Source organism: Belonocnema kinseyi, chromosome 9 (assembly GCF_010883055.1).
Source record: "Belonocnema kinseyi isolate 2016_QV_RU_SX_M_011 chromosome 9, B_treatae_v1, whole genome shotgun sequence".
In the NCBI taxonomy this organism is placed as follows: domain Eukaryota; kingdom Metazoa; phylum Arthropoda; class Insecta; order Hymenoptera; family Cynipidae; genus Belonocnema; species Belonocnema kinseyi.
The window spans coordinates 43,974,527-43,998,646 of NC_046665.1; the positions used below are offsets into that span (position 1 = coordinate 43,974,527).

The following is a 24,120-nucleotide window of genomic DNA, read 5'->3' on the forward strand; positions in this document are numbered from 1 at the left end:
GTTTGGTAAAGATGCAGGGTTGAACATGCAATCTAAAAAAAAAATATCCAAAAAAAGGAAAACATTTGAGTGCCAAGGGAATGTCAATGAAGGGTTAAAGAAATCAACTCTCGAGTTGTGTGAAAAAATTCATAATTGCTTAATAAGTCGAGTTCAATTACATACTTGAAAGATATAATAATATGTACAACCCACGAGACGAAAATCGCCTTGAATTTCAATTATAATACTGTACAATAATGCGTTAAACATAATTTTTGCGTTTGCAACAAAAGTATAAAATACAAAGCAGGGAGGAGATTCGGTGAGGATTGTGTTCTGCTAAAAGAAAAAAAAAGGAAACAAAAACTTACTAACAAGGGCTATCGTTAATAATCCATATGAAAATATTAATCAGTTTTCTAGCCTCTAATTGTAATTTAAAAGAACGGCAAGGTCGTGTTGAACTGTGTTAGGCACCACTGGAGTAGTCCAGGACCACATTTTTTAAATAAATAAAAAATGTAGTGATTGTATGCCACCGACGTCATAATCGTTGAGAAGTATTACAAACGGCCTAATTAATGTCTATAAATTAATGAAGTCATAAAATTGACAATGCATCACAGGCTTGTCCGCACAAGTTGGAACAAGTTAGGGGGGATGCAGGGTAGCATGCGTAGCGGATGACAGGCAGGATGCGATGATCAATCGATCGATCGATTGATTGATAATCAAGCGGTGCGTTGCACTTGGGAGTTGATCGTCTGTGAGGAGGAGCCCGCCATCAGTCAAGTCTCAAAGTCACAAGTACGTCGACTCCCCTGTAAGCAGACCTAGCGTCAGTCAAGCCGTTTATTTCGAAATTGCATTATTTACGCGATAATTCGCAATTTCATATTTGATCGGATGATTCGTGACACAACACATTACACTAGTTGTCTTTCACTACTTTTACATTTTTTAACGTAACTTTTTAGATCAGATTTTTATTCCATGTCAGACATTAAGCCATTTGAAAACGCGTTAAAAGCCCTCAATTGCCTCAACTCTCATAATAAGCCTTCAAAGCAATGCCTGACCCTACTCTATACTGTGGATTTTTTTCATTCTCTAAAATCCCCTATCACCTAAAGCCGGAATTTATATTAGAAGCACTCGCGCGTTTTTCTGAACATTTGGTAAGAGAAGTGGACAACTGTAGAAAACCAAAACTCTTGAGCGCCCACGGCGTCAATTATTCCACTCGACAGTAGTTAAACGCAGTGAAAACACGACCAAGCGAGAATCCCGAACTATCACCCATCCGAGCGCCAACTGCGCTTATCCGTGCTTAAGGTTCGAGATCTCCACAAGTCGAGAATCACTATTCAGCTATTGCCATCGGTATTCTAATTTTACTTTTATTCTGATTTCTAATTTGGCTCGGTTACAAACAAATCTTTCCTAAATAAACATAAACATCAGTCTACTTTTTAAATAGTTAATCTTTGAAAAATCAACAAGTTTAAACAAGAGGAATTTTTTATTCAATTGGATGTATTTAGAAAAATTATTGCTAAAATTAAATATTTAAATGTAAATATAGTCTATTTTAATAATTACATAAAATAAATATCACGTTTGATTGTCACAAAAGTTTTTTAGGTACTTTATATAAGCGCCTGTCAAATGATTTGCAAAATACTTTAATTTTTGTTTGAAAGGTTGCCTTGTATTTCCACTTTTTATAATGTTCACCTTTTTTACACTAACAAATTTAATTAATTTTAAATCATTGTAAATTTTGAAATTAAATAAGTTCGAAGTTCTATTAAAAAGGGTCTACAGTTGAATAATATCATATTTAAACTTTGAAAATAAGGCTACATTAAATAGAAATGTTACGATTCGAATATGTCATTTGAAATGTAAATATTAAAAATCAAACAATTTCAAATTAAAAGCCTCAGTATAAGTTACACCTTTTTTTAAAATTGAAAGTTTTAAAAATTAATTACTTTTGACAATTTAGAAAAATAATCCCTATTTCAATATTAATATTTTATGTGCAAGTTTAAAAATAATAAAGTATAATTAATTCCATTATAAATTTTTATTTAAAAGTATTATCAACTAAATAAGATTCCAGTAAACTTACAATTCTAAATCTTCATAAGGAATCTGGTTCATAGAGTAAAATGCCAAATTCAAATGCAGTCTTTTATATCAAGAACTAAACCCTATTTTTAAGTTCTTTGCGCTTGCAATTTTATTACATAAAATTTTTTCGCCACATATTTATACTAAAAATGTGGGCTTTGACTTGGTTTTCTATTAAAATTCATTATTTAAAAAACACCACAGTCCACGCTTATATATAATACCCAAAACAATAGCATAGGAGCAGTTTAGAGTTTCTAAAAATAAAAACAAAGGTATAATAGATGGAAAATACGCCTGTCGGCTAACGCCACCTGGCACGCAAACTATTGGGTAACTCAAGCTTATTTGCGTAATGTTAATAAAATAATATCAGTAAATATCAAATAATTTTAATCATCAATATTATACTAAGGTTTAAAATGAATTATTCATTATAAGATTTCTTGTTAATATTGATGTGAAATTCGAATTCCTTCCCAATAGTTCCAAGTTGGTGGCCTTGTTGTAGCTACGAATAAAATAGATCCGAATAAAATTAATAAACAATTATTAATACTGCAAAGCAGAACAAATATTCTATGCTGGATCAAAACGCCCTTTCCATAAATTTTCTTTTAAAATCTGTACTAAAAAATAATGAGATGAATTCAATGAAAGCTGAGAATGATTGCAGGTAATTAAAATAAAAAATGTTCACTAATACACACAGCAGTGGGGTTAAAAGTAAAAAAATAAACAACACAGAAGCAGAAATGGGAAAAATATACCTCAAACTTAAAAATAAAAGGTGTAGGCAGATAAAGTAGAAAGCAAGGAACAGGGCTAAAATAAATTAATAAACCTAGAACGAGTCCCTAGACCTTAAACCAAGAACTCAACGCTGCTCAGCAGATAAAATAAAAAATGAAAAACAGACGGATAATGGATGAGTTGGAGCTCTCGGTGGGACAAGCTACCATCGTTTTCTTTTGTACTAACATTTTTATAAGAAATTCCACAAAGCACCTACATCTTATTGAAAACTTATGCGAATATACTTTGATGATTACTACAGGTATTCTGTACATACAAAATTGCTATTTTACACAAAGTATTGTTAAAACGATACTTCTCTGAACTATAGGAAAAAATGAGGTATTGTAGGAATCGTTAACTTGTTAGTGCAAATTGACAAGTGTTACTTAATTTTTTTATTCAATCAGAATGTGAATTCTTTCAATTGTAGCGAAGATTCCTATTGCTGTAATTCTGTTAGCGTATATTCACAAGTTATTTACAAAATGAAATAGTATAAATGTCTGTTACACGAAACTTTCTAAGATGGTTCAAATAAAAAAAAAATTAAAAAAAATAAAAAAAAACAAAAAGAATAAAAACTAAGCCAAAAATATTCGGCTATTCATTGAAAAATCGAGATCAATTTTATTTGAACCATGTATACAAAATTTGTATTTTGCTTCAAAATCCCTTTTAACGCGTGACAGGATTCTGTGAAAAAACGAAATAATTTATACGAAATTCCAGTTTTTTTTCATATTCGCTCACTTATTTTACGGTAAATTTTGATTTAATAACATTCATAATTTCGGGATACAATTATGCGCACCTCATACAAAATGCAGGGAAGATATTTTAAATCTGTAATTATACGTCGTGAAATATCCTTATACAAATTGTATATTAACATTTACTCTTCGGCAACTAGTGTACTTTAATTCCTAACCGTAGAATTTTTTTTAACGCTACCAACATTTAGGTACTCTACGTATAAAAAAAGATACCAGAAAGGGATCCTTCAGTAATAATTATACCCGATTAAAGTGGACTGTTTCTCGGAACGAAATTTAATTCAGTCCTGAATAAAAAATCTCTCATCAAACTAAGCTTAAATTACTGTTCAGTTTTAAACATTAAGTTGAACTCATTTCGTGGATATGCTTCACACAACTGTTTAGCTGACTAATCTGAATTTTATTTCCATTTTAAGCTGATTTTTAATTATATAACCTGATTTTTAATTCTCAAATTTGAAATTAGTTTGTAAAAAAACAATCAAACAAAAAATGAATCGAATATGACTGGTAGTTCTAAATATTGACTTACAATTTACTCCTTATGAAAATAGTCTTGTTTTCTTTACATCATAATTTTCTTGTCAGTCCGTACTTTACATAAAATGTACTTTTTCGTCTCTCTACCTCGCCACGATTAATTAATGCAAGATCGTTTGTATTTTACCTATCGCTTATCGTTCAAAAATGGATAATTAAGAATTCGCATGAAGAAATATTAAAAAGGCTTGAGAGCAAACTCGATGAGTCGAAGAACAGAAAATCATTCGGAAAATATTGTAATTAGAATTATTTCTATTTTATTGTAAAATTCGACTTTCAAGTATTTTTCCTTCATCTGAATTTTTGTTTGCGCGATTTGCAATCTTCAGCAACTTTACATTGCCATTAATAAAAACAGTAACAACTGGCAATTTGTGAAGATAAAACTTTAAACCCAAATCGACAATTGAAAAAAAAATTTCAGGTCCTTAAAAATGCCGTCTCAATGTCCAGATTCGCAATTCCTAGCGATTTCAATTTTTAATCGATTGGTTGAATTTTACAAGACTCGCCAAGAATAACTCTTGATGCTAGAAGGCTCTAATTTAATATATTTCTCGTATTATGAAGTCGATAGAAACTCTACGGATAAAACGAATAGGAGGTTTTCCCAGCTTGATTCGATTGTCAGCATAAAAAATAAAGATACATCTGGTGTTAGTCGCTACTGAAAAGTAGATTTCAAACTTTATCACAATATCCCATGTTCCTCAAACAATACTGGGAGAATTGCCGATACTTATCGTAAACGATGATCGTGAAAGCATGCAAAATTGCTTCAAACATTCAGACGATTCGAAAATTACCAGAGAATTTCATAATCACAATTCATTTCAATCAATAATCACAATCATAATTTCTAAATCAATTTATCTAAAATGAATAATTTAGTTTCTACACGAAATAAAAATAATTTAGTTGCTACATAAACTTAGTTAATTAAATAAATAATGCAGAATTGAGTAGGAGGCTCTATAATAATTTTATCACAAAAGCTTTCGTTGGGGTAAAAATTCTCTGGCGACTCAATTACTCAAATTAAAATAGTCGAGATAGCTATTGGTGCAAAAACAGACGATTTGCAAGAATGCCATGTCGATGGAATTTCGACTGGTAAAATTTGTGAATTGAAATTTTAATGATGCCGAAGTTGAAAGATGAATGTGAGAGTGATGGGCGATGGGCTCACAAAACATCTATCATCCCTCCATCCGAGAGAAGACGGTATCGGCCCACTCGTTGGTCCAAGTCCACTGGTGACGAACAGACACACAGACACATTTTTTTCAGTTACTTCAAAGTCTACCCAGCAGTTAAAAGCTACGATATTGAGGGCAAAGAAACAAGTTCTCCTTGGAACAAATAATTTAAAACAAGGCTGATTTTAAAAGAGTGCAATTTTTTATCTGTTCCAAGGAATGATACTAGCAATATGGAAAATATGATACAGATAAAATTGATGAATTAAGCAGTGCGTTTGGCGAAATATTGAAGCTTGGAAAAATGCTGAAAGATCCAATTTTGAATTTAGGCTGTTTTTAACTTTAAACTGAACCTGGAAAGTCGAAGCGCAGAGCTGTAATTAGTAATAAATCCTGGATTAATTTCAGAGGGAAATGCAATAATGGTCGGACACTAAAAAAAGTTTATCGCATAGTTTCGTCTTATAATTAACTGCAGGAAATAATAGATAATTCATATTGGTATATCTAATCTGAGAATTCTGAGATGACTTCCAAGCTTTTTATTCGTTTGTTTTTTTTTTATTCGAAGTAAATATTTCATTCTCAAAAATCAAATTGTTACACATGCAACTGAGATTGAACATTTTTAATTAATTATGCAAAGTTCACGATTTTTCAGTTTTAAAACCTTCCAAGTTCAACGCATTCACATTGAGAGCGATGAAACAAAACAAAAATTCAAGTAAAATAGGGCTGAATTCTAAGTCTTCTTATCAAAAACATTAGTTTCCAGGGTTTCTATTTAGAACCATCTGAATATGAACAAATCGTTTTTAGAGTATCATCCTATTAATTTATTTTTTTATTTTGAAGGAATAAAAAATAGGAAAGTCAACTTTCAGGTTTTAATTCACATGACGAAAACACAAAGGAATGACCTTTTGCAATATAAAAAATGACCCAAGCACTAGTCCTACGATAAAAAAAATCTAAACCAGGAAGCAAAAAAGCTCCTAAAGTATAAATGAAGCCTCGGCTGAAATAACGTTGTATCAACACATATTTTCTATCCATGGACTCCTAGGTATACGAGTTTTTCTTTTAACTGTCTCTCTATTCCGCGGGAGCACTGCGATCGAAAATTTTAAAATCGAATTCGGAATGAAATGTCAAAGTAGTCGAGGTTATTTACTTCCCATCTATCACAATTAACCTTGTAAGTGTACATATCTAAATCTAATTTTTAATTTTTAAAGGATAAGAATAGAAAAATTACATTCGCTTAAGTGTCGATAAAAAATTTCAAAATTGAACTCGGAAAATTTCAATGAATAAATAAAAAAATAATTAGGTAAGATAATTTACAAATTTGATCCTACACATATTGTAAAAAAAACAAATATAATTTCTCGTCTTTTCATTAAAAGAAAGAAAAGAAAAACACTTAATTATTCGTGTAATTGTAATTCAAAGTTTAATTTTTATTTTATTATAAAAATAATTTAAGCAATATTTTTTTGTACAATTTCTGATAATTATTCATCACTCATTTATTTATTTTATTATTTTTGAATATTATATTTGATATTACCGGTTCTGGACGTTTTCATCCAGCCTCTTTAGCCCTTTTATTATTTCCTGCGTGCCATTCTAATAAATTTAATTTCCTTTTTTTTACTTTTGTTTTAAAACTTCAATGTTAGATTTAGAAAGGTACATTTTAAGAAGCATATAGCCTCGAATATTTTGACATTTCTTTCCCAATTCATTTTTCGAATTTTCGAACGCAGCGCTTCCGCGGAATAGAGCTACAGTTAAGAGATACACGTATACATAGAACTTCATGGATTTAAAATATGTGTTGATACGTTACTTCAGCTGAAGCTTCAAATATCCACAAAAATGGTCTACTATTCTCATTTGAAATATTCCATGTGTCACTTTTGCTTCCTGATTCGTTACAACCTACTCAAATAATTATAATAAATTTAATAAGATGCCCATTAAAAATCAACACTTAAAAATTTATTTGAATACTAACCTCTTATTTTTCTTCCATTTTGTGAAAAAATAATAATAATTTCCCATCTTTTACTTTATTAAAAAAAAATTATTTAGGGTTGCCGCAAGTTCGATTTATCTTGACAAAATTTTGTTCTCAGTTCATAATTTAACGTACAAATTTAAAGGTAATAAATGCTATCATTTCTTGAAATTGCTTCAATTTTATTGACATGGATCTTTAAAAAGTTTAAAAATGCACATAGATCAATGGTAATTATTGTCATTCAGGAATAATTTATGCATGCATTTTGATTGCTGCGTGCAGTTGTCCCGAAAAATGGACGAATAAACAACATTAAAAAAAAGTATTTGACTGCTAATCCCGGGAAGAAGTACAAGAAAATGAATTATCGTCATGAAATAAGGCGGGTCGATCGAGAATAGCATGTTTTGGGATGGGCATGATAAAAAACAAAAAAGTTTCCTTTTGTGGTACTGAGTTTTTCTTTATAACCAAACTTTTTGGAACAAATTAAAAAATGGAATGAATGTCGAGTTTCACGCGTTTCTTTCATTTTACGTAGGTAAGAGCGACATACAAAATATAGTCAAATATAAACGTGTAGTTTATTAAAAATAACTGCTATATTTTCTGAAGACCTTTTTTACATAAATGACATTGAAGAAACACGTGAAACTTGAAATCAAATTCACTTTTTAATTTTTCATACCATAAAACGCAACTTTTATGTATCATATTATCTCGATTTAAAAAAGTGGCGATATTTTCGACCCACCCTACTATGAAATCATTTCAGATCTTTAACTGTGTTGAAATTACCATTTTTACAAATTCAAGGTCAATCAAGATCTTGTTATATATTTTCGTGCTCATTGCTCAATAAAATTGAAGAATTATCAAGAAATGAAGGTATTTTTTATCTTTAAATTGGTACGTCATAAAAATAAAAAACTACAGAAATTGATTTTTTTACCTAAATGGACCTAGTGGAAACCTAAAATAATTTTTAGAAGATAAACTAAAGATTGGGAAATAATTTCTTCATCAAACGGAAAAAAACGAGGAGTAGCGTATTACAAATTTAACTATGTTTTGTTTTCTAATAAGTATCCTAAAATATAATTAATTTACAAATGAATCTCACACTTTCACATGCTTAATCCTAAAACACAAAAATCATCGTCAAGAAAAAAAGTGGACGAAATAATATACACAGCACTAGGAAAATCTAATCGCAAAATGCTCCAATGTGGATACTAGCAATAAATAAAAAAAAAATAAAAATGAAACTAGGAGTAGATACTCTTGTCAAGAAGCGGGAGTGACAATTAGTAGACACTGAGAAAAATTCTATTATATAATTACAATATGTATAATCTTATCATCAAAATATCAATTACAGAAGTACAGTTACAACATTTTGTATTATTACAGTTTAATATTACTGAAATAGTAGTAATAGTGGTCGTTGCGGGTAGTGGTATTGATAGTGATAATAATGTGGTAGTGGTGGTGTAATAGTAGAACAGTAGCAAGTAACAGTTGCAGTGGGAGAAGTAGTTATAATGATAGAAGTAGCAGTAACAGCAGCAATGATAACTCTAGCGATAACATTAATAACAGTAGCAACAGTATTAAGTATAATAATATCACAAAATAATCATTATACGATAGAAACATTATCTTAACTGCATTTGAATTTTGCATGACGAATACGACTCGCGATTCGCTTACTCGCAAATTATCATCATGCAATGACACAAATAAAAAAAAATACAAATACAAAAAAAAGTAAGGTGAATAGTTTCATATTCTTAATTTCCTTTCCTTAAAATCGCAATCGACTCTCGATTTATCTTAACAAGCACTATGAAATAAAATTCTTCTAAAATAGAATTCTGCTCTTACTAATTCCATTTAGAAATAAGGCATTAGACACCCATGCAGTCTACTTCAGGCATAAAAAAGAGGTAGTGAAAATGCTCGTCGCTCAACCACATTTATTATTACTAGATATAAAAAATACTAATGAGAAAGTAAATAAGGAAGAGTTCTAATCTAATCCAGGATTAGAAAACGTACTCTAGATCTACTTGAGAAGGTTAGGAAAAAAAAAATTAATTGGCCACGTTTTGATCGAAGGTCAATTCTTTGAACATTGAGGCCCCGCTCTTTCGAAATTTCTAGGGATACCTTTAAATAAATGTAATGATATCGACATATCGACAATTAGGAGCTAATTATTCACAGACTTGATTTACAAAGTACAAACTACAACAATGCCAGCTTTGGGGATTTACTCGGCTAAAATTCTCAGTCAGCTTTTGAATAAAGTCGAATTATTAATCACAATGGCAAACCTTCTTTTCCAATTTTCCAATGTCCAATGAATCTTATCCATGAGAAAAGACGATTTCAAAGAAATCTGATTAAAAGAGGAGTCGTATTAAAATTAAAAATATTAAGAAAGTTTTAAAAGAATCAATTTCAGCTTTACCACTTGTATTTTGAGGTGGAACATTATACTTTAAGCAAATTTAGATATTATACACGTACTTCGAATCGAACCACTTCATCGATATGCAAATAATTACGCCCCCGAAGCTGGCCAGCCTTTCACACTCATCGAATTTAGATTTAATTACTTAAAAAATATGTGCTCGGCATAACAATTGCACGTAACGCTGAGCCTACAGATTGTAAAACCCTGCGAGAGATAAGGATACTATAAATGATAGAAAGACAATCGTTTTTAAAATCTATACCCAGTTCTTTTTTATTTTTTATTATTCATGAGCAGGAGTTTTAGAATCCCACCAATAAAATTACTTTTTTCAGAAATTTAATTCAGAAAAAACCGTTCAGATCAAAATCCCAAATTTCTAATAATTATTAATCAAACTTCTGAATTGATTGCCTCTCATAAAAGTCTCAATAGATGATTTGCATGCAACTAATAAACTACCCAAGGCACTTGTGACACTTGAGCTTCATTGTACCTATCTTGGAATACGCAATACATATTTTTCTCGTTTCTGGTAATTTTTTTTCTTTTCAGAATTACCATAAAATTCCACAATTCAAAAAAAAAAAGGAAGAAAAAAACCCGGCTAGCTCAAAATCAAATCCAACACACTCCTCAAATTGTATTAATCATTACTTTATTAAATATTCGACTTTCATCGCAAAAATTGCACTATCTACTGTATTCTCTTGTAAAAAAATTTCTCTAGTTCCATGAGAACAATGTACTTTTTAAGTTGACAAAACGATAATGCATCTGCGAAAATGTACAAAACCGAATCCGCAAATTCGTTTTATCGTCAATTTTGAGAGAAAAAAAGAGTATTTATTTAAATTTAAACTGCAGAAACGAATGAAAAATAAAAAGAAAACTAGAGACTTCCAATTCAAATCTACATAAAAGGAAATTTATTTAGATTGAAAAACTGCTTCAGATTAAACATTATCTAAGTTTCTAAATGTAAATCTTAACTAATATACACATCTCTACCTTCATTTAAAAAAATTTAAATCACAATAACCGACCGAAACTATCTTCAGCCAATCTTTTTGTTCGTTTCAAACAAACTTTACGAAACCGGGTAGGGAAAAAATAAGATAGAAAGTACTTTTTCAAGTAAAAAATAAGTAATGCTGCCGAGAGCAGGTAATTATGCATCGAAGGTGGCGGATCTCACAAATGCCGAGGAACGTTTGACATTGACACTGGCGGTGCTTTGCCTGTTACTACTTCTACCCTTATCTCCACGTGAAAGTAATCCTTTAGCCGTTTCTCTGAGACTAGCTCTGTGGTGAGTATTGGTTTGTGTTTGGCTACTGCTGTGTGTAAGAGGATGGTGATTTACCATCAGAGATGTAGAAGACTCACCCGATTCCCAACCATCCTCGTCGTCACCAGTGGTGTCACATTCGCTACTGTCGGCTTCGCTGGATTCGCTCGGCGTCTCCTGGCCACCCATACCTATTTGTACATTCTCTCCTGCTCTGGTCACTGTAGCTGGCACAGTAGATGGGATGTTCCCACCTACGCGGTGCATGAATAACGTAACCTGGGAATTAACACTCATCTTAACAAATTTCTAATAACAATTTCAATCAAAATAATCATCACATTCTCAAGTTCTGGATCGAATCCATTTAAAATCAGGCAGCGCCTTACACTTGAAATCGAAGCATCTTACGGGGACGGAATATGCTGTTTTTCTAACGGCAATTAGGCCATAGGGTAAGCCTTTTAGTGAAAGACACTGTGCAATGAAAATTACTGAATTTATAATCATTAAATAACATTTTTGTTGCCACCTACAGAAAGACATGTTGAAACTATAAAAATTAGTCATGTCGCTAATTTGCAAGTCCTCTGAAAGTTAGAAGAAAAGGTATTTCTTATTTTGTAGTACTTTCAGAGGTTAGATGATTATGTTTTTAAATATTATTAAATAAATATTAGTATGAAATTTGGGTAGATTTAATATATTTGAAATATATTTATCGTACTTTCAAAACCAGTAAACGACATACGTATATTTCAGTGAACCACGCCCAACAGGAGAAAGTTTTCTGAGAAATATACGCATTTTTTAATAGATGTCAATGTTGCTATGACATGGCCTTCTAAGAATCTTTAATTTTCAATATCTTTTAATTGATTTTGCATTTCCGAACCTCAAAAATCAATCACCGATACCCCAGAATGAATTTGGCAAAATCGTGAATTGATGAAATGAACATAATACCGGAGTCGTTTACCGAATTTAGGGTTTCGTTCATTGGAAATATGGTTTCGCTGACTGAATTGGAATAAATTATTTTAAAATAAATATACCAATAATTCGACAAAGAATAATTATATTATTGGATACTGCCTGAAAACGGAAAAATATGCCCTTTCAGAAATTTAGAGCATTATTTCTTATACAAGGGGCGATGGGAAAAAATCGAAAAAATTCATGAGTATGAGGAAAATTGTTGTGAACCAGTTGCAGTTGAGAAATTTAAAAAATAATAAAAATTTGTGCTTAAAAGTACAAAAATGTGCGACTATATTATCTTCAGTTCTAATACAGATATTAAATCGATTCAAACTGCAAACTGTAATGGATAGGCTCTATATTTATTTTCAATCATCCGGAAGGATGTGTTAGTCTTTTTTTGTGAAAATCGCGATATTTTTAGACATTTTTTTTGTTAGAAAGCAAGGGACAGAAAGCAGGGGGGGGACCTTTTTTGTTTTACTGCCGACCGCTGGTGCCATTCTTCGACCCCTGGTTCTGAATGCCTGGATGGCATCTGGCCACGGGTCGAAGAAAGGGACCAACGGTCGGCAGTAAAAAAAAAAACGGGCCCCCTCTGCTTTCTGTCACTTGTTTTCCAACAAAAAAATGTCTAAGAATATCGCGATTTTCACAAAAAAAAAGACTAACACATCCTTACGGGTGATTGAAAATAAATACAGGGTCTATCCATTACAATTTGTAGTTTGAATCGATTTAATATCTGTATTAGAACTGAAGATAATATAGTTGCACATTTTTGTACTTTTAAGCAACAATTTTTATTATTTTTTAAATTTCTCAACTGCAACTGGTTCACAACAATTTTCCTCATACTCATGAATTTTTTCGATTTTTTCCCATCGCCCCTTGTATAAGAAATAATGCTCTAAACTTGACTGTACTTAAATGTACCCGAAAATCCTTACTTTTATTACATTTTTCAGTCTGCTAAGCAGAAAATTTTTTTTATATAAACGTCTTCAAGTTCATTAACGTAGAACACTTTCAGCTTTCAAATGACTGTTTTTTTGTTGCGCTAGCATTTTTTTGCCTGAGTTGTTAAGCTTCAAAGGCAGATGCCTATAGTTTTCTCGCCAATAGTATGTATTTTTCTGATTAGCAAAACAAAATTCTAAAAAGTTACGCGTATTTGAATTTTGTGCTTTTTTTTACAATGACATACAAAAAAATGGTAAGATAAAAGTTTACACGTCTAAAAATGTTCTATGAAAAATATCCCTTGTTTCTTTTGCCATATTTTTCATAGATTACGAGAAAAAGACCTAAGTTACATTTTTAGGAAAAAAGATTCCCGTGGCTTCAAGAATAGTTTAGCCCGCACGATACTGATAAGATGCCTTTCTGGTATTAGTTTATAACTTTAAAAAATATTTGCAAGGATAAAAATGTGCTGCTTTCCAGAAAATCTTCTTTATTATTTTCTTCAAATTTTGAAAATATGAAAAAGTATATTTTATGAAAAACCCCAACTTTTTTAGTCTTAAAAATATTTTTGAAACGTTTCTACGAATACTAGAAAGGTATCTTATCAGTATCATGCGGGTTAAAACATTTTTGAGGCGTGGAGAATTTTTTCCTTAAAAATATAAGTTTTGTATTTTTCTCGTTATCGCATCAACCTGACAAAATATTTTCATTATTAAAGTACAAGTTCAAAACAAATTTGCGAAAAATGTAAAGGTATGTGTTTTGAGAAAATGGAATTTTAATATTTTTTAGAAAAACCGCTGCCATTTTGCTAATTTTAAATATTTTTTCAATTTTCCGGCGAATTTCGAAAGATGATGAACGTCATTAGAACCAGGGCCCCCAAGCTGGTGTGTATTTCACCGCCACAAAATTTTGGGTAAATAGTTCAAAGCCTTGTCATAGAGGCGCTACATTTGCCATACACACAAAATTGTCACATAGGTTATAAATCACTAAAAATAATTATTAAATATAGTTTTAATGGTATGGAAGCAGTAAAACCATTTTTTTAAACACATAACATCAATTTTGTAGAAACTGAATGTTCAATTTAACCAAGTATTCTCGAAAAATTGAGAAATATTTTTTGTTAAAATAGCACTGACGTTATCGTAACCCTTTATCCCTCGCATACATTTCAAAAAAAAGGGCTGCATATTTTTCCTGTAAATTCATTAATTTTAATTTCATCACGATTATGAATAAAGGAGTTAATAAAAACATATTCAATCAATATATTTGTTTGCGGTGTGGACATAACAAGCAAGGATGTACATTTTATTAAATTCGCAATATCAGTTCTCTAAAAATTAAATACTACATTTTAAGGAAATTGTATGGTTATAAAAAAAAGTTGTCAAATAATGTTCTTTTTATGATTGGAAACAAGTCACATTAATCAATTTAGTGGAGAAATCGTAAGAATTTTTAAAAAACGTATGAGATATATAGAGTTACGGTAACGACAGTAATATTTTCGAAAATTTTGTTTTTTAATATGGTCACAAGATTTAAAAAAATTAAAATAGTAATTCAACAGATTTGATAATTAAAAACTTTTTAAATGCACATTCTGTTCTCCGTAACATGAAAAAATAAATTTATTAATTATTTTTAGCGGTTTATCACATTTGTGACAGTTTACAAAAAAATAAAGAGGTTGTGTGTAGCCTAGCTGGGGGCATCAATGACACAAAGTTTGTTTGTGTGTGTGGTGAATATGGCGCCTCAGCGACAGGGCTTTGAACTGTCTAACTAAAACTTTGTGACGGTGAAATACACGCTACCTTGGGGGCCTTCATTAAAACCAAAAAGATAATAATAAATATCTTAATATGAAAAATTATAGATGTTTAAAGAAAAGAATCTAGTTTAAAAAAAGCACAAGATTCAAATACGCGTAACTGTTAAGAATTTTTTTTTGCAAATCGGTCAAACAAGTATCGCCTAATTTCTTCTAAAAAACAAGATATTTCATCCCCGAAAGATTCTGCAATTTCAAGTGTAAGGTTCTGCTTGATTTGAAATGGATTCATTTCAAGTTTTAAAATATCTTTAGACTCATCGGATGATCGAGGGATTAATCACTCTTGAAATCTGATGTACAAGCTTAAGTGAAAACTTTGTAAAATCTTTTCGAAATCCTTGTGCTATCTTTGAAATCCATGTGAAATCTTTAAGAAATATTTTTAAATCTTTGTAATTTTTGGAAAATCTTTGACACTTGTGAAATACTTGTAAATTTTGTAAGCCCATTAAATCTTTCTGAAATCTTTTGAAAAATGGTGCACAGTTAAATTTATAGTGGTAAACCACTCACATATGAGCGAACGAAGATCAAACTCAAAACTATTTAAAATTAAACATTTTCAAACCATCTTTATTCAAAATGAAAACACTCCAAATTGCCTGGGTGCTATTATTTTTTTGAGAAATTAAACATTTTGGATAAAAAGTGTAGGATATTAAATTACTCGTATCATAAAGTATCACATGTCCTGAAGATTTGCAATTTGAAATTTTTAACGATTACGTGATTGAAATGGTCTCATTTATAAATGTTCAATTTAAAAATATTAAATTTGGAATGTTTTCAATAACTCAATTGAACTATTAAGGCTTCCCAATGGAAGCTGTACACTTTCGAAGAATTTAATCTTTTAACCATACAGTTTCAATGCTACATTTCAATATTTTATTCAAAGTGAAGCGATTTTAATTTGAAGTAGCAAATGTATAATTTATCAAGTAATAAAACTTATAAAAGCCTTAAGTTTGGAAATTGTACAATTTTAAATAATTTTAATCTGAACCAAATAATGTGGAATTTACCAATTTAAAAAATGTTCTAATTTGATCGCTTCCTATTTGAAGTTTTTCCTTTTAATTTGAAATTCAATTTTGAAAAAGTTAATTCATAATTATTAATTTTCACCTGCTATTACTTAAAAATTGTCCAATTTATTGAAGTATGAAACTGAAATTATTAAAATGTTAAATTCTTTAGTTTCATATTATTTAACTATAGAAGATTTGAATTGAAAATTTCAAATTGAAAATTTCAAATCATTCGATTTTGATCGCTCGGAAACAATAATAATAAAAGTATTAAAAAGCTTCAATTCTAATTCTAAAATTATACGATTTAAAGTTCTATTATTTTTCTAATTATTCAATATGGAAGACTTCAAATTAAAAATTGCGCAACTACTAAGGGATCATTCATATATAATCTCCAATACTCTAAACGTAAAAATGTGCATAATCTTAAAGGGTTTAATTTAAAAAATTGAAAATTCAATTTTTTTAATATTAATGTTCCACACTTAAAATTCATCAATTATTGAAGTTTTCAATTTGAAAGTCCCTCTCTTAATATTTAAATTTGCAAGGCTTTTGATGACTGTAATTTCAATTATATATGCGTTAAAGTTTAAATTTGATAATAATATAGAAGGGTTTAAATAAGAATTGTTGAGTTTCAAACACTATAGACTCCAACATAACTAATTTATCAAGTTTCGACCTAAAATTATTCAAAATGAAACATTATCAATTTTTAAATTCTATTTAAAAGCCTCGCTTTTTTATTCCCTTAAATTTTTTGTCAACTATTTCTTTCTACAAACAAATATAGTATGTCTCGCCTATTTCAGGTGCCGCGAGATGTAACGATTTGATAAGTTCAAGGCTGGAGGGGCTCCCACCTCTACCGCGACCTTCAGGTTATTTTTGCCAATTGACGTTTATGAGGTATCTTCACTTCAACCATCAGCTAACTTCATTTCGTTGATTGCCGAGCGGGGAAAAATGGACCAAATACTTGGGATTCGGTCCATTTTTGCTCTATTTTGCTAATACCTTCGTAAAATATACACAGAGTTTTTTCCACGCATTTTATCCATTGTTTGTCCCTCAGTTGTTACCGAAGTGAAGTTAGCAGATTGTTGCAGTGAAAATACCTAAATAATAATGCTTTTCGGTACATGCGTAGTTGAAAGAGTCGCGGTCCGTGAGCATGTATCTATGTCACTACTTCTGCTGACATACGACACAACAAATATTTGCATAACGTCGCGGTTATGATAGGATAGGTGGAAATGTGAGACGCCAGGAAGGTTGGCATAGTTCTTGACATGGTACTACATACGTCTTGTTTTAGAAAGTATTCTAAGCGTAAAAGTAAGTTATAAAGGTCTAAATAGTAATATTTTTCAAATGTAGAATATATTTTTTCTCATTCATGTTCCATTTTTTTGTCGATCGACGATTTTTCACTGTCACGAAACATAATGAACTTTCCAATATTTGAGGTAAGAGTACCCAATCTGGTACACTAACCTGAAATTTTTGACATTTTCTTTTCTTTACTGACACTGAAAGAGCGTCAATCGATAAAAGAATGGAACATGACTGAGCAAATGCATTCTATACTTAAGAAATATTACTATCGGTATATTTATGACTTATTTTTAAGTTTAGAATATTTTCTCCAAAAAGTTGTCTGCATTCCCATGACGTCATGCTCGCTCGTCGATCTCCCTTTCAATTGGTCAGTAACTGACGCAGAGGAGAGCGTATAGGGACCGTGTTGGGAGGTGACGAAACTGCACAGTTTCAAATAGCCGTGTATGGGGGCCTTGAAATAGGTGAGACATCACTGTATTTCTTTATTGAACTGTAGTCTTGAAGAATATTAATGAATAGGAATCGTATCCATCAATTTTTTTCTAATACTCGTTCCATCTGACATTATTTCACAATTTTAGCAAGTTTTTGTACTAAAACTAAGAATTAAATTAATTCTCCTAAAAAATCACGCCACTCTGAAAACCCAGTAAATTTAGTCAAAATCACTCACTTTGAAATTCGCATTATAGAGCTTGTGATGTTTGTCCTTATGCGCGTCATCTAAGCCCCATTTATCTATACTTAATACGAGAGTAGGTGGCATAAGACCCAGACTCGCTAAACTTCCGGTCCTCTGTTTTGTGTGCGCCGTCATCATGGGAAGCTCCATAGCCGTTCCATCACAACTCAATGCCCTCGTCGACCTCTCGACTGGAAGTTCTCCATTCTCATACCCCGATGCCAATTGATCTCGTACGAAAAATGTGTTGAACCAAAAATGAAACATCTTTTCCTTTTAGAAAACAAAAAGAAGAATAAAATAAGATAAAAAATGTAATACACACAAGTCAATCAATTTGAAAAATGTAGAAGCAACCTACTTTTCTCTTCATCTTCGGCCTATTGAAAAAATCAACTCGAATGTCGCCAGTGAGGGCAACATTGTGTTCAAGAGGGATTACTAAAGAGTTCTCTCCTTTCCGCACTTCGTACGTGTCAGAGCTAAATATTTTCTTATTAGCCTCTGATATCACGAAATGCAAATCTGAAATAAATAAAAAATAAAAAACTTTATTCAGGGCTTGTACTTCAATTCATAGATAAAAAATAGTGTCAATAGTAGCATGATTTTTTTTTAATAGCAAAATAGTAACATGAAATGATTTAAATAATAAATTTAAGTTTATATAAATTGTTCAGGCCTCCAGTCGACTAGAATGCTTTTAAAAAGTCGCATAATTGACGCAAGTCATATAAAATGTCTAAAAATGTGTTGGTTGAGGAATCCAGAGTAAAAGTTTCAGATCTCATGAATAACTTAAATTAGTATGTAAGCATATTGTTTTTCTAAACGAAGAAAATTATGTCAAATGCTATACGTATAAAAAAAACATTAAGTAATAAAAAAATATGCATTAACTTGAATTTTCTTGTTCCTAGCATATATTTATATGGATTTACAAATTATATTTGCACAAATGAAATTGTTAAACCATTTAATTTGTTTAAAGATACAATGCCTGCAACAATTCAACAAAACAGGATTGTAAATAAATTCCATATATAATACTCATAACTTTGTATTGATGAAGATCTTTTTAATTTCTAGAAGATTTTTTATTACACAAATTTTAAATGGAATTATAGAACTGCTATTTTGGTATTATTTCGTGAAATTTGAAGAAAAAAAAACTTTTATACCAGGGTTGCTACAGAATTTTGATTTCTAAATTCCAGGCCTTTTCCAGGGGGTTTCAAAGGTAATTTAATAAAACGCTAAGCCTTACGTTGACTGTATTATACATATATAATTAATTAAAGTCTATCTACAAATATTTGCAAATATAAAGAAAATATTAAAAAATGAATTCCTACTTCATTAACTTCTATCAAATGAATACATTTTTTACAAAAACAATAAATTTCATTGTAAAGTATTTTCAAGTTCTAGGAATTTCTACATGCTTTGAATGATTAAAAATATAAAAAATAACTTCCAATTTTACAAACGTCCATATGTAAAAATGTTAACCAAGTAACTTGATGGATACTAATATGTAGCACTTTTTCTACTTTAAATCATTTACGTTTATATGCTGTTAAATCTGGAACATATTTATTTTAAAATTCTAATCTTTTGTAATTTTGAACGCTTCCATTTGAATACATTTTCTCTTAAATGTGATTAAATCAAACTGCTGATTTTAAAAATCGTTCATTGTGAACGATATTCAATAAAAAATGTACCGACAAATAAGGCATCCATTAGAAATTATACTTTGGAAAAGTACGATTGAAATATGAATTTGTTCCTTATTTAGTATTAGATAAAAATTATAGAATTTGGGAAGATTTTTCTTATAAAAAAATAAAAAATGCCAAATAATCCGAAGCCTATGGTAAAAAATAATAAGGAGATGAATTTATATTATATTAAATTAATTGTTTTATATTGTCTTTGGGACTATTTTTCGCTATATTTTTCTGTATTTAAGACGGTAGAGATGTTTTTTTTAATTCAATCATCGAAATTAGAAAATACTATCCAAGGGAGAGAAAAAACCGTGAAATCAGCGGAAAATTACGAAAAAATAGTGTAGTTTCTTGAAAAGAGTGATATCGCTAAAAAAAAGTGTTAAATAATGCCAATTGTGACTGGAGACTGAGCCCTGAATTAGAAACTAATAATAATTAAAAATGCAAAATATTACAAATAAATTACAAAGAAACTTACAGCCTTGGTTTCCGTTAAAAATGGGAACAGGGTTTAATTTAATTTCTCGTAAAATTAAAGTTACTGGCTGATAGTTAAGCCCTTCTTTCACTAATGTTGCATAGTATCCAACGTATCTTCTTTGCGAAGGTATTGTCACCCCTTTCCTGTAGTTCGAATAGGAGAAAATTAAAAGATTAAATGACTGCCATCTTTTTTAACTTTTCTTGTTTTAAAGTAATTTACCTATCAGTGGTTCTTTTCGTCCCATAATAGTTTAGGGCTTCAGTGGACGTGGGAAACTGCTGACTATGAAGAAGATAGCAACAAACCATCACACCCGTTCGGCCTTTACCTGCTTTACAATGAACGACTGCGACATTTTCTTTGTCTTCTGAAAGCCATTTGTGAACATCTTCACAAAAGGGCTTTATCTGCTCAAGCATTGGTGGGTTATGGTCGTCGAATGCGTACGTTGCTACTCTTTGCTTGAACTTCTTGCAGTCGTACGACCTCTCAGAACATCTGAAATACAAATTAGTCTAATTAAACATCAGAATATTAATAATTCTCACCAAAAAAATATATTTCCTCCGGTTTTATAGTAATAATCGCTTTTAATGATCTTTCGGAACAAGTACTTCCTTCTGAAAAATTTCGTTTATGAAATGCCTACTTGCTCTAAACGTAAATAAAAAAGTACTTACAGGTTATAAATTTTATAATGATCCTTATGTTTCGACTCTAAGAATTTAACCACATCGTCGATGTGATTCCTATAAACGCCTTCGAGCTTCTCAGCAGGGAAACCCATAGCTATTAAATTATCTTTAATATCTGTAAGAAAGTGGTTTTATGAGTTTAATTTTTTAACTGAATTAATAATCAGATTTTGAAAGGTACTAGAAAAAGCATACATGTGAGATCAAGGTCGAATCCATCTTCGGTGAAACGCTTTCGACGTTTACTGACTAGCCCCTTTATGGGGTTGGTCATTTTCATATTACTGATGGTGTTTGCCATGCTCGGATGGTTTTGCCTTATCTCGCAGGCCGCACCTCCGACCGAATTTGCTTCGGCGTCCTCCTCACCACCACCCTCTTCTCTTTCCTCCCGTTTTTCCTGGAGAGTCTTAATCTGCAATAAAAGAAACACCACTATTAGTCCATTATTTTTATCAAGTATAGTGGAAAACCCACTTTAATTCTAGAACTTTAATTCGCTGTTTCATTCTTCATTCAAAACTCTCGAAAGGGCTAAAAAGCCATAAAAATAAAGATTATTACTTGGTTTATATGTCTTCATTATACTCTTTCTTGAAGGGATTCTGAGTCTTTTGAAACTATTAGAAAACCAAGAAATTTCTCTGATAAATCTTTTAACCCAAGTCAAGACTAGACTGAAGACGGAAGGCTCAGTACCTTCGATCTCGGCTTACCAATGAAGCTAATTAATTGAAAAAGGACAGACCTGTGGCTTTCGAGCCGTGGTGTTGCACGAGCCCAATTCTGGTTCTCTTTGTTCCTCCAGACAAACATGGAGGGGGGTTACAGACGCCGAGAAGTGCTCTGAGATTTTGTTGTTAAGGCTCGTAGGTCTCCTGCAGGAAAAGCATATACCCATCAATTCGCAGAACATAAGTCTTTTTTGTTATCCATCTTGCGTTGTCCTTTAAACTCTCTCTTCCCTCGCTCCTCGTTTATCGGCCATAACCAGACAGATTATAACTTCACTACCACCACCAGAATTTTCGTCCAAGAGACAAAACATCGGTTATGCGATCAGATCACACAGGGCGTACTCTTTCAAACGTCCAAAGCACAGCAGGCAGTAAAAAACACAAGTCAACACTACGAGTCCTTCATGATCGTAAAATGATTTTTCGGAGGACCAGCAACTGCTCATCGAAATTCAGGTACTCTCTGCATTCTCTGCGAATTTCCTAATTAGGTGCCAGTCCCCATCACCTTGAAAAATGATTGTTGATTCTGATATAATTGATTTGAAAGGTTTTGGAAGGTTGTAAATAAATTGAGATCATTGCGAAACTTTAATGATGCATGCCTGTAAACGACATTCTAAGACAGAACAAAATTAACAAAATTCATGAAAGTAAACTTACAGACTAGTTTTCTTCATCTAAATGAAAGTAATAAAATAGAAAATTATGAAATAAGTAAATTAATCAAGAAGGCAAATAGAATTTGAAAAAGAAAACATATATTTCATAAGCAGGAAGTTAAAACATTTAGAAATCTAGTTGAATAGATAAGGCTGAAAAACCACATAACCATACTGATATGATTTACCGAATATAATTTCTATGAATATTTACAAACTATTAAATGTATGTTTTAGAACATTCAATAGAAAGCACTATTTGAAAGAAGAATCTAATTGCCACACAGGAATAATTTTAATCCCCTACATTTTATTAAAATCCAAAGGTGAAAAGAATGCAAAATCATTCAATCTTTTTTAAATTTATTTAAATTCTTTTGTGCAATGTTCGATGCTACAAAACCTAACCTAGAAACCACAAATTGTTTAAATATTAACGATGCGCTCTACAAAAAAAGTTTGAATGGTGTTTACAGTATGAAATAAAAGGATAAGTAAAATAGTTTTAAGCGTCTATTTAGCATCTTAGTTAATAAAAAATGAGTTTATATACAATTATTAATACATATTGCAAAGCCAAAGTAGGTCATTTACATAAGTTTGGTCCTCTCCCAATAATTAAAATCCTTTTTAAAGTAGAAAATAGTATAAATATTTTTTTCTGAGACCGAATAAATTCACGAAAATCATTCAAACAATACAAAATCGAATAAATCAATACCCACAAATTAAATACTCAGAGAAAGCCGAGTACCTCAGAAAAATGGAGTACAGAACCTGATCTCCTAAAACGAGAAATACAATCAATAAAAAGCTAATAAAAGTCGTACCAAATAGTTTAATAAATACCAAAATTTATAAGTTTTAAAATACTAAGCCTCTAGAAGTATCTCGTAATATCGAAACAAAGAAGACTTGAGTCTACTCCTAGACATCTCAAAAACCCCCGTTATTTTTTTGTCAATCATGCCAAAAAATACTTTCAATTCAAATATAATTCTAAAGGCACTGATCATACATCTCATGAAATTGACTAAAAACCTAATATTTTCTTACCAGAACATGATTCCGTAAAATTAATTGGAGCCTCGGCCCGAAAGTTAGGTTATGTCTCCTCCTGAACGATCACTCAACCTAATTTTTGTTAAATCTCAATATTGACGAGTTGAGGTATCACTTTCGCAAAAAGGTCTCGAACCGTGCAGAACGTCCAGATCGGTAGCTCCCACTTTTTTACGATAATCTGCACTCTTCTACATTTAAATTTCTGAACACATTGCTCGCATTTGCTGGATCCACACCGACACCACGGATACACCTCCACACCCACAGCCCTCACAAAAGGCCCCGTCAGACCCAGCAGATGATTTTTAAGACAATTCAAGATTTTTAAAATTTTTACAAGAAATTTGTTGCATCTTGGATGGATGAGAAGGGCAAACGCGAAGCGAAGCGCGAACGACCGGGATTGCAGGTTTTTCTCAATCCATCTCAATTCTGAATCCGCGGCCCTGCTTTGTCCTCGTCTGGAAGCAGCAGTATGATGGCGCTCGGTCTCGATGCGCATGCGCATATCGAGAAAGAGCGCACATGCGTAGAAGCCAGAGAGGGAATATTGAACAAATGAGCAAATTGCAGAATATCAAATTTAATTGTTTACCAAATTCTTGTCAATTAAAAGAAAGACAAGAATTTAAAG

The 24,120-nt window shown here is 31.2% G+C and overlaps 1 protein-coding gene across 3 annotated transcripts; it reads right to left on the reverse strand.

Moving 5' to 3' along the window:
• Positions 1 to 142: 142 nt before the first annotated feature.
• Positions 143 to 23,960, reverse strand: LOC117179785 (phosphatidylinositol 3,4,5-trisphosphate 3-phosphatase and dual-specificity protein phosphatase PTEN). 3 transcript variants are annotated; one of them, XM_033371892.1, is made up of 10 exons: positions 23,478 to 23,960; positions 21,771 to 22,267; positions 21,218 to 21,437; positions 21,008 to 21,137; positions 20,547 to 20,825; positions 20,322 to 20,467; positions 18,469 to 18,632; positions 18,099 to 18,380; positions 11,341 to 11,521; positions 143 to 803 (listed from the first exon to the last, which is right to left on the reverse strand). In XM_033371892.1, exons 2-10 carry the CDS (start codon positions 21,936 to 21,938, stop codon positions 784 to 786), a joined length of 1,590 nt encoding a protein of 529 aa, XP_033227783.1. In that variant the 5' UTR covers positions 21,939 to 22,267; positions 23,478 to 23,960; the 3' UTR covers positions 143 to 783. The 3 variants fall into 3 exon arrangements, with proteins under 3 accessions (XP_033227783.1, XP_033227782.1, XP_033227781.1); XM_033371891.1 differs by lacking the exon at positions 143 to 803 and adding an exon at positions 3,300 to 5,491; XM_033371890.1 differs by lacking the exon at positions 143 to 803 and having other exon boundaries at positions 10,207 to 11,521.
• Between the last annotated feature and the right edge of the window lie 160 nt (positions 23,961 to 24,120).

Coding starts and splice junctions, on each gene's coding strand:
- LOC117179785 (XM_033371890.1), bottom strand. CDS start 21,938: ATGTTCTGCGAATTGATGGGTATATGCTTTTCCTGCAGGAGACCTACG. Junction 21,438..21,770: donor CCACGGCTCGAAAGCCACAG/GTCTGTCCTTTT, acceptor CTTTTATTGCAG/ATTAAGACTCTCCAGGAAAA. Junction 18,381..18,468: donor GGCCGAAGATGAAGAGAAAA/GTAGGTTGCTTC, acceptor GTTTTCTAAAAG/GAAAAGATGTTTCATTTTTG.